Source organism: Agelaius tricolor, unplaced genomic scaffold (genome assembly GCF_023055355.1).
Source record: "Agelaius tricolor isolate 1412-34295 unplaced genomic scaffold, bAgeTri1.0.p SCAF_2, whole genome shotgun sequence".
Lineage (NCBI taxonomy): Eukaryota > Metazoa > Chordata > Aves > Passeriformes > Icteridae > Agelaius > Agelaius tricolor.
The window spans coordinates 58,810,452-58,824,543 of NW_027269262.1; the positions used below are offsets into that span (position 1 = coordinate 58,810,452).

A 14,092-nucleotide genomic window follows, 5' to 3' on the forward strand; every position below is an offset into this window, starting at 1 on the left:
CTGGCTTACCTGGATGTTCAGAAGGAGGCTGGAACTCCTGACAATCCCAATGAGCAAATCTGCTTGACAGCTGTTGCTGTGCTACTGCCTTGTAGACATCTCAGTGAAGCTGGTTCCAGTACCTTTTGCTTGACTCTTCAGTTTTGGTTTTTGAGCTGTGCAGAATGTATTGAGTGCTGTGGAGATACGATAGGTGCAGTTGGTGTTGGCGTGCATTGCTCTGGGAAGTAAGACCAGGCTTTGAGGGAAATGCAGGAAAAAGAGCCTTTTTTACAGTTCATATAAAGACCAAGTAGTAGAAGATCAGTCTATTAAGTCTTCATTTATTTGTGAATGTTAAGCACTGAAGTTTCTCAAATAGCATTTTCTTCCTGAACAATTCACTCCAGTCCAAGCTTGGCACACTGGTATACAGTGTCCAGAGGAGTCTGATTCTGATGTCTGGCTGTCACTGAGGTGTGCTGGTTCATTGCTTGCTTTGCTTTGAAGCTGCAGTCTCACTTGAGGGCATAACATGGGCTTCTCTGGGGTGATCTCTCTTGCTTCTATTTCAAATCTGAACTTTGGAATAACTGTTGCCTGAAAACACAGGTACATGGATTTCAGGTGCTGAGCAGGATGGGAAAGGAAGAATCATGCTTTTATGTGTTTCAGATTTTTGGATGATGCTTTGTGATCAGATACAGTAATTTAAAAAGTACTGTAAAATGTTGGTGAGGAAAGCTCATTGTGTAGTGACAGCAGGCAGTTCATCCTCCCTTTCAAGTAGCTTTATGTACTTCTACTTTTGTAACTAGTTTTATATAGTGAATGTAATTGGAGGGACAAGGAGCCAGATTTTATTGCTTTGCAAGCATAATTAATTAAACAGTTACCTGAGTCTCAGCTGTAGATCCAAATAATATTTGCTAATACAGCATAAGTATTTAATCTGCCACTAATTCCTGTGACTTCTAAATCAATTGATCTCTAGCAGGGCCTCATCCATGCTTTTTCCTCAGCTGTGCACTTCATTATTGGGTTCAGGTGATCTAAGTCTATGCTACAGTAATGCCATTTATAATGCTTCAGTAAAACATAGTATAATCTTTCAGTCTTTTGGTGTCTATCTTATTCTGGATGAGGCTTCTTTTTTTTTTTTTGTAGAGATAAAGTAACTTTGGAAATGTTCTAACTGTCTCACTACATAGTTGATAAGCAAAGGAATACACTTTTAGGTGTTGGAGTTTATTCACCTTTAACTAGCAAGTTTTTGACTCTTGATAGGAAAAAGATTTTCCTAGCAGTGTTTCTACATTGCACTGCTGCATGGATAATTCACTAGTCGTTATAGGTCTTGTTCTGAGAACTGGACTCTGAATAGTAGGTGAAATAGCTCTAAACTTGGCTGTATACAAAAATCTGTATGGTAGCAGTCTTCATATAGTACTTGGTTAAGAGTCCTCAGTTCTCTTTTTCTGGGATCCTTGCTACTTAAATGGGTTTGCTTGGGTTTTTTTAATGAGCCATTTTCTTGGTCATACTTTCACTTTTCCAGGTATTTACAAACATGAAAGAAATTGCTAGTCAAGCAAAGTTTGCAATCAAACTCTTCCAAAATTATCAAAATAAGCCTTCCTATTTCCTATGCTTGTAAAATAATACTCTAACCTTTTAGGCAGCCTGCCCACTCCTTTAATTTTCTTGCTTTTTCTACTTCAAAAACCACAACAAAAGCAGCAGCAACAACAAAAACACAAAAAAACCCCCACAAAATAACACAAAACACACAAACCCCCCTGACCTTCTGCCCTAAATTTTAACCTCAGTTTTTTATGAGTACAAATAATTTCTTTTGTTTGTTGAAGGGACAACAATGTGGAAAGTTCTGGTTTGGGTTTGTTTGTTTGGGTTTGGGGGCTTTAGGTTTTTTTAAAATTTATTTTAACTGAAAAGGGTGTGGAAAGTTCTAATTCTCTGCAGATGCTGCAGTAAAATTGATAAGCTTAACAGGTAATTTAAATAGGCTGTGAATCATTAGGAACAGTGAAGATAGTGCCTTCTATTAATAAATTAAGTTTAGCCCTGCTTTTTGAGAGAAGGTTTCCAAGTTCAGTTCTACATGAGTAAAAATTCCCTTTCACATGTAATCTGTGAATGCAGCACTGCTCTTGTATGTTCATAATTTATCTCTGCAGAGCTTGTGGGGAATTGAAGATAGCTCAAGAACTTCCCTGTTGGGGGTAAAAAAATGTGGTAGATGAATGTCAGCTGCTCCTGTTGGTTGTGGTAGTTTGAATGACTCTGGCTCTGGGTTCTGGGTCAGCAGTTCGCACATCAAAAGACAGTTACTTCCAAGTTCTTCAAAATCTTGATGAGAAGGGACTGAAATTGCATACTTCTAGAATTTTACATGACAAATTTTCCCCTGGAAGGCTGTTTTTGTTCATTTGAACTTAACTATCCTGGAGTAATTTTAGACCTGCAAATTGATTAAGCACAATGCTTGAAAACACCCCAGTTGGTTTTCTTCTGTGTTAATAAAAAACTGATGTCCCATTAAAGTTTTGCACGAGACAATTTGGTTGTCTTCCCTTTGAACCTGCTTTTATAGAGGAAAAACATTGAGCTCAGTCCTGCTTGGACAGAAGGGCCACACTGCACATGAGGACTGACAAGGGTTGCACTCATCTGACAGTCCCCGGTGCAATTTTAAAATTTCTGGCCCTATTGTTTATGCTGTCTGGGCATCCCTTTTCCCTGTCTGAGTGAACTTGAGCTTACTCTTAAGTATCTTAGTCTTATGCACTAGAAGCTATTGAGAGCTCCTCCCTTGGCATTGTCCACAGGGGAGAACAGCTTGGTATAGGTGTTTATGTTGTGGTTTAAGTACTGATGATCACTGTGAGCCAGGTGTTAAATTAAAAAAAAAAACACCAAAAAAAATCAGAATTGATTTGTATGTGCAAGAGCCTGCTTCCATTGCACTGACCAAGAATAAACCTCTTTTTTTGACATATCCTTCTCCAAAAAACCAATAGAATGTTCAAGGTGCATATGTTGATTTTGTTAAAACAAAAAAACCTCTCAAATTTAAGTAGTAGTCCAATTAAAAGTACTTGTAAAAGTTCATTTGGGTATCTGTCCTGTATCTCAGCTGTCCCTTGTATTCTGTGGGATGTTACTGGGCCCACCTATGAAGGTTTCTGAAATCTATTTACTCCATATACTGTATTCTGTCCTGCAAGGCACTGTCTGTCTTCACACCCTCCCTCCCCAAACCTTTTTCTTTCTGGCCAGTTTTAAGTTAGTGAAATAATTTGACATGTCTTTTTAGTAGTCCATAGCATATGATAAAATACACAATTAGTTTGATGCTACAGGTCTTTTTTGTAACTAAGTTAAAATCTGTAAAAAAAAGAAAATTTTAAATTTGTAAAATCCAGTGTTTAGGTCTTGGGATGGTCTCTAAGGTCCCTTCCAACCCAAGTCATTCACTGTGTGATTTCATTTAAAATACATTAGGAAATGCTGATGTTATCTTTTTCTAAAAGAGGCAATTTGTAATACTTTCCTGGTGTAGTATGTAATATTTTTTTTCTTTGCTGAAAGGGTCAAGACGGTATGCTTAAGTGTATGGGGCAGAAAGGATCATCAATACTGGAAGCTGAGTGAGAGCTTAAGTTCACATGTAGGATAATTCATCTTGCCACATGTAAAGAGTGTACGGGAGGAACTACCATTTTGTTCCTGAGTCCTGAATGGGTTCTCCTTAGTCATGTGAAAACTGGCTTTTCACTTTGGGTGCACAGGGTGTATTTATCTTCACAGAAATGAGTGTGGATATGTGGTTCCCGTACGAGCGCAGACTGCGATCTACCACTATTTATGAAGAACACATGTACAGGAAAATGACTCTTAAGTACAAGTCATAAATTGAAATGATTATAGAATATACGTGGACAAATATACCATGTGTGGTATCGGTAGACTGTAATTTCATCAAGTGGTTTTTCAGACTTCATAAACTATGAATGAAACATGATTGTATTGGCCTTGTAACAGGTAAAGTAAAATATAGGGTCTGGCTACTTTAAAGCGCTCATAATTCTATGCCTGGAAATAGCCTTTTGGGATACGATTAAGTCTTAAAACCTGACTGTGATTAAAAAAATACATTTCGGTGAAAATCACATGTTCAGAAACTCTGGGAAACATTTGAGTCTCCACCTCATGAATTTTTACAGTTCCCAACTTTCTGGGTGTAAACACCACGAGCTGATTTCGGCGAAAGGAGTGGGGAAAGGCCCCGTGTTAGTTAGAGCTTCGTAACCCCTCCGGTTATTCCGTTGTTTTCAGCGGGTTTTTTTCCGCTTTTGGTGGCTCGGGCTTTGTTTACTTCGGGGGCCGTGCCCGGCCAGGCCCGGCCGGCGCTGCGGTGCGGCGGCCATGCCGCCCTGCCCTGCCCTGCGCAAACCCTCCCGTTCGCCGCGGCGACCTCTGCCCTTTTGTATCCTGTGACACTCAGCCTGTCTTTGTGCTCAAGTTTATCCATGATGGATACGTTTCCCTCCCAATCGCATATGCCGGGAGCCCGGCGGAGCGAGCAGATAAATTATTTTCAGCTGCAGGCCCGGGCTGGGGGAGGAGGGCAGGAGGGTGGCGGGGCCCCTCCGCGCCCCGGCCCAGCAGGACGGGGCGCAGCCTCCCACTCCCCCGGGAATATGCAAGGGGATGACTCTCGGGCCTCTCAGATCCTTTTTAAATGCAAAAGAATGTAGGAAATTGCCAGATCAGTTGGTTAATCAGTGACAACTGCAGTAGGTGCACAAAAAGCCCGGAGCCATCGCTTGCACGGGGTGTTTTTTCAGCGCCTCAGCGGGGTCGCCGCTGGCCCCACCTCTTGAACACCCGGGCCGGTTTAGTGTCAGCTTGAGAAGGGAATGTAATTGCGGGGAGATTTCTGGGTGACTGATGGCGACAATATAGGTCTCCTCCGTGACACCACCGCCCCGCTGGCCCTGCTAGTGCTTTGTGTTCGCCTGGCCATCGCACAGCCGCGGAGCGCTGAGCGCTCAGCTCACTGTCCCCAGCCCACCGAAACAAGGCAGCCATGCAGGCCATACGATTTTCTGTATTTTTTTTTTTTTTTTTTATGTTGGCTGCACTGCTGCCTTGTCGTGGTCAAACCTCATTAAGGGCTCATGTTAAGCATGTTGCTGCTCCCCTTTATGGAGTTATTTGTGAGGTTAGCACCTCTGTCAAATGTTTTGAAGAGTATTCCTGAAATATTTTTGTGACCACAATTGTTTCTCTTACTTATCTGGGACTATTTTTAGATTAACCATCTCACATCTCTGTTTTAAAGTTACGTGGGGAGAGAGGGTGGTCATGCAATGAAAAACACCTCTTAAAATTCCAGGTAACGTAACATTAAAAGTGAAGTATTTCTAGATTAGGCTTGTTCCCTCTTCTCTCACCTCATGTTTGTAATGTACTTAAATGTAAAAAATGCCTTTCTTTGTTTTTGTTGGTGTTTAAAATTTTTAAAAATTTATTTAATTTTTTTTTATTCCTCTGGTTACCTCATTAAGGCCTCCAAGTACATGCTCTAATAAATAGCTCTAAACTTTATTCTTTTTCTTCTTATCAGGAAAGAAAAGACATGCTGGAGCTTCTTCTGTGATATTGTAGGTGCTGGCTTGAAATTAGCAGTGCTCCCATGTTAGGGCAAAGAGTTTGCAGCCCAACTGGTGTGGTGAATGCCTTGGTGTGATGTAACAGCAAGGCTCAGTAGGTTTGCATCAGAGTCCTCCTAAGTGACGCTTTTGTGGTCTCCTGTCAGAGCTCCTGTGAACTTGAATGACGTAGGATATTGTTTCCAAATGTGTGGCACAGGCTGAACTCTGGGCTGGTCATTCCTGCATCAGCTGCTTGACAGCAGCAAGCTGCCAAATATTCGAAGGCTGTAGTGCCCTCAGTTGCCTCGGTGAAAGCCTGTTTTTGCCAACATACATCATATATTAGGGAAATAAAATCCAATCTGGCTTTTGCAGAATGATTTTATGAGAAATGTAGAATTTCATGGATTTCTTGGCAAAAAAAATATTACTGAATATCATTTATGGCATTTTAGCTGACTGCACATTGGCAAAACCTGTGACCTTTGAGGAAAGGCACCTAAGGTTTTCTCTCCCCTCTCCCTCCCCCCCTTTTCTTTTTTAACAAGAGACATTGACAGCCTTTAAGTTGCTACTGTAAATTCTTGTAAGGATGTATTTCTGTGAAGAACTAATGGAATTCTACTAAGATAATGGTGAAACCAAACTTTTAAGAAATGCTTAAGTCATATTTGCTGATGCTTCCCACTAAGTTAGAATACTCCTGAAGTGCATCAGGTCATTCTTTTCATCTTTGCAAGTCCTGTCTTCCTTTTCTGGGACGAGGGGGAACGAGATTCCTGCCATCCTTTGATGTCTGAACTGTACGAACTTAATTTTTAACACAGCTGTGCTGTGTGAAGTGCATAGTAGGAAAGCATTCTAAGTGAATTAAAAAAAAAAAAAGGGTCTTCAGGCATTCAGGAAACCAAGTTTCTTTGGAACCTGCAGTCAGAAGTGATGTTGCAATCACTTTACAGGTCTGGTCTTATATTTTGGCTAATCTACATGCAGGAGGAGCGTACCATGCGTGGCATCTGTGACAGCAATGAAAAGTAAGCATTAAGCACAGAGGAGACAAGGCATGCTTCCCACAGACATGGTCAGGCACTTGCATAACTGTCCTGGCATCAGCAGTGCTGTGTGCTCAGTAGGTGAATGAGGTGAAATGTAGAAGCCTCACCAGCCGTCTTGCTCAATTTGAATGTCTTGTCGTGACTTTTTCTGTGTTGTCATGGTGTTACATGTGTTTATGAGGTTTTTGGTGAATGTTTTCCTTCAACTTTGTGAGTAAAATAAGAATGTGACTTTCATTGCTGTCATTTATGTCATGTCCTTCCATGTGGCAAATGCTTAAATTACTACCCCTAACAGCCAGCAGGAGCTTAGCAGTCTTGAAAAGCAGTTTAAATGTGCAATGTTTAAATGCAGATTTAGTAGCCTAATGTTTAATCCTACATTTTGAGGCTCTGGTCTCAAAATGACCTTTGCCACGGTGTTGTTTTTAGCATGAGAGGTCTTTTTAGCCTAGTTCTTCAAAAATAGCACAGTATTTGTGGTGTTTATTGCATTGTATGTAAGGGCATACTTCTATTATGTGAGTAGCTGGTTTGTTTGTGTCTGTCAAGTACTTCAGAGTTTTGTCAGAGGTATCCACTAATAGCTGTAAAAATACAACTCTGCATGACACATGTCATTTCAAGCTTGGAGCAGTCAGTATTAGTTGCCTTCTCACCTTCTGTTTATTCAGTTTATTTGCTGCATGGCCAAATGCTGCTGAATTTCTTCTGTAGAAGGGTTGATAGCTGAATCAAGGAACCTGTTGATTTACAAAGTGTTCTTTTGAACGGCAGAATGTGAGGATATTGTGGAGGGCATGGGCATCTGTGTGCTGCCCTTGCTGCTTCCTGGTCTTGACTGCCTGGATCTGCTGCTTTGGGAGCAAAACTAATGAAGTTCAGGATTTTAGTGTCTGCAGCCCTAGATAATTTGTGTGTATGCAGCAGCCAGTTTAGTTCTACTTACAAAAGTGGGAAGCTGCTGAAGACAACTGAGTGCATGCAGCTTTGGAATATTAAGCTGGACAATGGTTAACTACTACTTAAATTTGAGATTTAGCTGTTTAGGACTGGAATGTTGCAAACTGGAGTAAATGTAAGCTTTGTCTGTTGAGACAACAGGGTTGTTAAGCAATTGACTATGTCCTGGTGGTTGGGATCACACCACTGCTTTGAACAGAAAAAGGCTGCCTAGGCAGCCTTAACGAAATTTATTCATTGACTCTTTAGGTCAGTCTTCTTGGAGCCATCTTTCATGTTCAGGAACAGAAAAGTGATAGAATTTTATAGCAGAACCTGTATAGTTTAAGATGGTAATAAAAAATAATCACTGTCTTTTCATACATTCATACTTTGTTTCAGCTATCCACCTTTCTTAGGGTTCAGATACTCTTCACTTCGTACCCAGCAAACACTGCTTCTGTGTTTGTTGATTTTAAATTGCAGGAATGTAAAGAAGATGTGCCATCCCTTATTTTAAACTATTTAATAAAATAAAAAAAGAATATAAGCTGAGTTTATCACCATTAGTCTTGCTGTTAGTATGTCTGCCTTTATGGCGAAATGAACAGTGGTGCTGAAGGAGTATTTTAACTAGAATTATTGTTTGATGCAGGTTCTGCTTTTATTTATGTGTTGGCTTCCTTTTGTTTTGAAAGAAGCAGACATAGTTGCAACTTAAAATAAGGCTGTGACTCTTGTGACTTGCTTAACTACCTAAATGTCTACTCTGTTAAAATGGAAGGTTGAGAGGTTAGTAGGTAATTCCAGTATTGACTATTTCCTTATCAAAACATTGGTTAATTTATTTTGATCAGGCTGTAGCTGCTACTGTCTTTCATGCTTCAACAGCTGCTGTTAGCCATATATCACATCAGAGGTGTGACTTTTATTGGAGAAAGTAGAGTAAGGTTTGGCGAGAGCACAACTGACTGTTAAGGACTGTGGTCCTTAAATTTGAGGCTGGACTTAAATCTGAAGAAATACTCCTAAAATCTGGGAGTTCTTTACTGTGGACTTAGGCTGTGTTTCAGACATAGTAACTTCAGCATCCAGAGCTCAAACATGAAGTTGATTCATGCCTCAGATAAAAATGCAGATCTAAAATCACGTCATGGCAAGCAGCGTTTTTGCTCTTAATTTAGATGATGGATTTGTTTGTTTACAAGCTGCATCATAAAGGTTACTTTTCTTTTGAAAGGGTGTATGCTCAGGAAGCAGGCGAGTGCTAGGTTCTCTAGCACATCTCCTGTGTTGTGAGGGACAGTACTTGGCCCAAACCTGCAAATTGGAATGGTGTGAGTTGAGCAAAGTCTGTTAAGTAAAGCAAAACCCTTACCCTATTTTAATTTGGTTCTCTGGGTATATTAGCAGATCCAAACTACTGAGTGATGTTGACAGTTATAGGTGGCTGATGTACCTGAATTTTATTGGACACTTGTCAGCTGAAAAACAGGAAACAAAGCAGGTTCAAATGCCTGCTTGATGCATGTAACCTTGTTTCTGGCAATGCTCTGTTAAGTTGTTATGAAGTTTCATTAGTGCTTCAGGAGAGTAGAGCCTTCTTGTCTTAAAAAATGGTTCTTTTAGCAGGCATGATTTATATAATAAAATGAGTGGAAATTCTTACATGTTCTTAACTGTGTGGCTGTTTCTAATGGATGGGTGAGACTTACTCGGCTCCAGTTTGATATTGCCCAGATTACATCAGTGCTTGGGAGGTAACAGTATCTGTGTGCTCTGCTTTTTAGTGTTTCCAGGCAAAGACACTGTTCTGTTGGAGACTATCAGTACACACTGAAGTCCAGCTTTAACAGCTCCTGGTGGCAGTGAGCATCAGTAGTCGCAGTGCCAGATGTCCTTGAGCCATCAGGGATCTTCATCATGACTGCAGTCTCTGCTCTGGAGCAGTCTTAGCAAGACTGCTCCAATAGCAAAAGCTTCTTTTGGTGAAGGGGATTCCTTCTCACCTTGTTGAAACTTCCTTATGGTGTGCTCTAATAAACTGAATGAGGTGGTAAATATTACAGATGGCTTCTGCCTAATAATTAAAATGAAATAAAACCAAATAGATATTACAGATATGAAGATGGCTCATAGGAGTTTACCTCCAAGTGATTTAGGAAGTGTTAATATCCCAGCCGAGCACTAAAGAGATTTAAGTGTGTGGTTTTAAAGGTGACATTCAAATGCTATTTTAAGAGGAGTGATAAATGCTTGTGCCTTTCCTCTTGCCCTCTGCTTCATGCTGTAGAAGGTCCTCTTGACAGTGGCTACAAGAAGGGTAATAAATGTGCTGATATTTTTCTCCCTAAAACTTGTTTGGGACAAATCGCCTTCAGTCAAACAGTCTGGCCTGGTATTTTGTGTCCAAAGTGACTGAAAGCATCTCTCCTCCACAAAAGATGCAAGATGTGAAAGCATAAACTTTTAAATCTTCTTTACTTTGGTTGCTGGTTAAGGGCAGTTGGTATCTGCAAGCAGAGTCACCACTGAATTACAACCAAGATACAAAAACAGTTTTATTTGCTAAGTGTATGGGCTCCCTTGACTATCTTAAAGTTTATTTTGCATGTAAGACACAGTGTTTAAAATTTTGATTTTTAAGAAGAAAAAGACAGCATTAGACTACCTTTGCTCATAAAAAATGGATCCAAACAAATCTTTGGAGTTCTTGTGGGAAGAGGATAGGGGACACATTTCGGAATAGATCAGTCTTCCCTGTGGAAAACCTGAATGAGAATATTTCTGAATCTGTTGTTACTGTGTTGTTGCTTTTTGCTTTTTATTCCCCAAGTCCAAATGTGTACCTTGTTGAGTTAGCTTTTTGTTAAGTCATTTTGCCATTACTCGTTCTCTTGAGTGGGTATTCAAGTTCTGGAGACAACAGAACTTCAGTGTGGTCTTGCAAAGTGCTGTAGTTGCAGTACTAGCATGATAACCTGAAGATGAGTAATGAACTTCATTGATACTATTGTGTTACCATCATAAAGGAAATTAGGAGAAGGATTGAGAAATCCACCCTATCATATGATGAAGCTTGTAAATTTGATTTTCTTACACAAATTAAGCATATAGCTTTGCAGAAAGGGGGAGAAATATTGTGTCTTTTAGTGTACAAATTCATTAAATTAGGCTAAAATGCATGTTTAAAAAAAAATTTAAAAAAAAATCCCTTCCTAAAGGCTAAGTCTTGGAGTTTGGTCTGTATTTAGTGGGTCATCTCTATATGCATTTGAAAAATCTGTTGTGCATATAACTAACTTTAGTTCATCGTAGGACCTGGCACTTCTGCTTGCTCATCTGATTACGCAGCTCAGGGGAATAAGGTTAAGGACATGCTGTTGGTAACTAGAGCGTTTTCAGGGCTTTAGTTCAGCAGATGGGCTGCTCAGCTATATTCATACATCTGCCTACCTGCTGTGGCAGCTGCTGCTGCTGCGTGTTGTGTTCTTTTGTTCTGTTCCACCCAAGAAAGGAGCACTAGGAAGTGCAGTGAATGGATTAATTTAAGGTTAAGACTAGTGTTTTGCTTGCTTCCTAACTCTCTATCATAATAAAGCTTTGGATAAAGCTAATGAATCCTTCGTAATGTGAAATAGATTTTTAAGATGTATTTCAGGGGGCTGAAAGTAGCTAGCATTTAAAAAACAGTCAAGTATGTATTCTTTATGTTGCCTGATGCTACTTATTTTAATATCTTCTTCTATTTCTCCCCCTTCCCCTGCTTTTTCTAGGAGCAGTAACCAGACTTTGCCTGACACTGCGTGGTCCAAAAGAATTAAGGAAATATGGAATGACATGAAGGAGATTAGTTGAGGATTAAAGGCTTTGAGGACAAAACACCTCACCGAGGTGAAGCACAGACTAACATTCTGGTTGTAGCTCCAAGGAGCTGCGTGCTGAAAAAAGATGGCAGATCCAGGAATGATGAGTCTGTTTGGAGAAGATGGGAATATTTTCAGTGAAGGGTTGGAAGGTCTCGGAGAATGTGGATATCCTGAAAATACAGTGAATCCTATGGGTCAGCAAATGCCCATGGATCAAGGATTTCCCACTTTACAGTCATCTCTTCATCATCCTCCTGCAAATCAAAACCAAGCCAAGTTGACCCATTTTGATCACTATAATCAATACGAACAGCAGAAAATGCACCTGATGGATCAGCCGAACAGGATGATAAGCAATGCCCCTGGGAATGGTATAGCGTCTCCTCATTCGCAGTATCACAACCCTCCAGTTCCTCAGGTTCCTCACAGCAGCGGTGCCGGTGGTCAGATGGGAGTCTACCCCGGCATGCAGAACGAAAGACACGGCCAGCCCTTCGTAGACAGTGGCTCCATGTGGGGACCACGGGCAGTTCAAGTGCCAGACCAGATAAGAGCACCGTACCAGCAGCAACAGCAGCAGCAGCAGCCGCAACCCACGCAGCCGCCACAGGCACCCTCCGGACCCCCTGGGCAGGGCCATCCTCAGCACATGCAGCAGATGGGAAACTACATGGCTCGTGGTGATTTTTCAATGCAGCAGCACAGTCAGCCGCAGCAGCAGAGGATGAACCAGTTTTCTCAAGGCCAAGAAGGCCTCAATCAGGGAAACCCTTTCATTGCCACCTCAGGACCTGGCCACTTGTCTCATGTGCCCCAGCAGAATCCCAGTATGGCACCTTCTTTGCGACACTCAGTCCAGCAATTTCACCACCATCCCCCTACTGCTCTCCATGGGGAATCAGTAGCCCACAGTCCCAGATTCTCCCCTAATCCTCCCCAGCAGGGTGCTGTTAGGCCGCAAACACTTAATTTTAGTTCTCGGAGCCAGACGGTACCCTCACCTACTATAAACAACTCAGGGCAGTATTCTCGATATCCTTACAGTAACCTTAATCAGGGATTAGTTAATAATACAGGGATGAATCAGAATTTAGGCCTTACAAATAACACTCCAATGAATCAATCTGTACCAAGATACCCAAATGCTGTCGGATTTCCATCAAACAGTGGTCAAGGACTAATGCACCAGCAGCCCATCCACCCTAGTGGCTCACTTAACCAAATGAACACGCAAACTATGCACCCTTCACAGCCTCAGGGAACTTATGCCTCTCCACCTCCCATGTCACCTATGAAAGCAATGAGTAATCCAGCAGGTACACCTCCTCCACAGGTTAGACCCAGTAGTGCTGGAATACCAATGGAAGTTGGCAGTTACCCAAATATACCCCATCCTCAGCCGTCACACCAGCCCCCTGGTGCCATGGGAATTGGACAAAGGAATATGGGCCCCAGAAACATGCAGCAGAATCGTCCATTTATGGGTATGTCTTCGACACCACGGGAGATGGGTGGGCACATGAGACCAAATGGTTGTCCAGGTGTTGGCCTTGCAGATCCACAAGCAATACAAGAGCGACTAATATCTGGCCAGCAGCTTCCTAGTCAACAGCAGTCTTTTCAACAGCAAATGCCAACCTGTCCTCCCATGCAGCCTCATCCAGGGATACATCACCAGTCTTCACCACCCCCACATCCTCATCATCAGCCTTGGGCACAGCTTCACCAGTCACCACAAAACACACCACAAAAAGTGCCTGTCCTTCAGGTAAGCTACTTCCAATTAGTTGAAAATGTTTTAAATGACTGTAAATGCCTTTCAGGATACACAAGAACTATGGTTTCAAAACTGTTGTCCCTGTTCATCTCCCCTGTTTGTTATTGGTTGTGTGGCTTTCTTGCTGTACAGAGGCTGAAGGTAAAATGATGTTCAGGTATCTTTCTAACATCCTTATGGTAATTGTTATAGGATAACATTATGGATAGACCATAATGTGATACGACAGCAGGACAAGCAGAATACGTACTATTTTTTTCATGTTGGTTCCTTTGGGGAGAAGATGGAAAGCACGTGTGAGAAGTGTCATTTAATTATTCAATTTTTGTATTTGCAGCTTGGAGGAAGAAGTGTGTGCTATAATGTTTGTTTTGGCCAAACCAAGATATTTTTTTTAAATCCTAAGGGAATGTTCTGTGGTTTTAAATTAAGGCTTAAATTGTTACATGTGAAAAAAATTTCTGGCGTGAACTTCTTTAGCACTAAGTAATGAAACCAAGTAGTGATGGGGAAACAGTTTATACGAGGAGAAGACAACAGTGTGAATCAGTGCTTTGATCTGCCAGGTTTCGATGGCTATGTATTGCTTCCATGTCATTTTTCAATTAAAAGCTAAAAATGGGAAAACATCTTGATCCTCTGTAGCTTAACAGGTTTGGCTACATGCTAGTATGTTAAGCTTCAGCCGAAAAAGTGCTTTTTGGAATCTTCACATTTGCCATTGCTTGCCTTTGACTCAGTCAGAATTCAGGAGGTTTTGGTACCAGATGAATTAGCGGTCAAGATATT

The 14,092-nt window shown here is 41.2% G+C and overlaps 1 protein-coding gene across 8 annotated transcripts in view; it reads left to right on the top strand.

Annotated features, from left to right (window-relative positions):
• The window catches only part of CHD7 (chromodomain helicase DNA binding protein 7), a 131,128-nt gene that overhangs the window by 29,928 nt on the left and 87,108 nt on the right, over window positions 1-14,092 (top strand). For all 8 annotated transcript variants that reach the window (XM_071419975.1, XM_071420019.1, XM_071420026.1 and 5 more), the window contains one exon: window positions 11,434-13,294. In XM_071419975.1, the coding sequence (XP_071276076.1) occupies window positions 11,609-13,294 (1,686 nt within the window). In that variant the 5' untranslated portion in view covers window positions 11,434-11,608. The remainder of the gene's footprint in view (window positions 1-11,433; window positions 13,295-14,092) is intronic.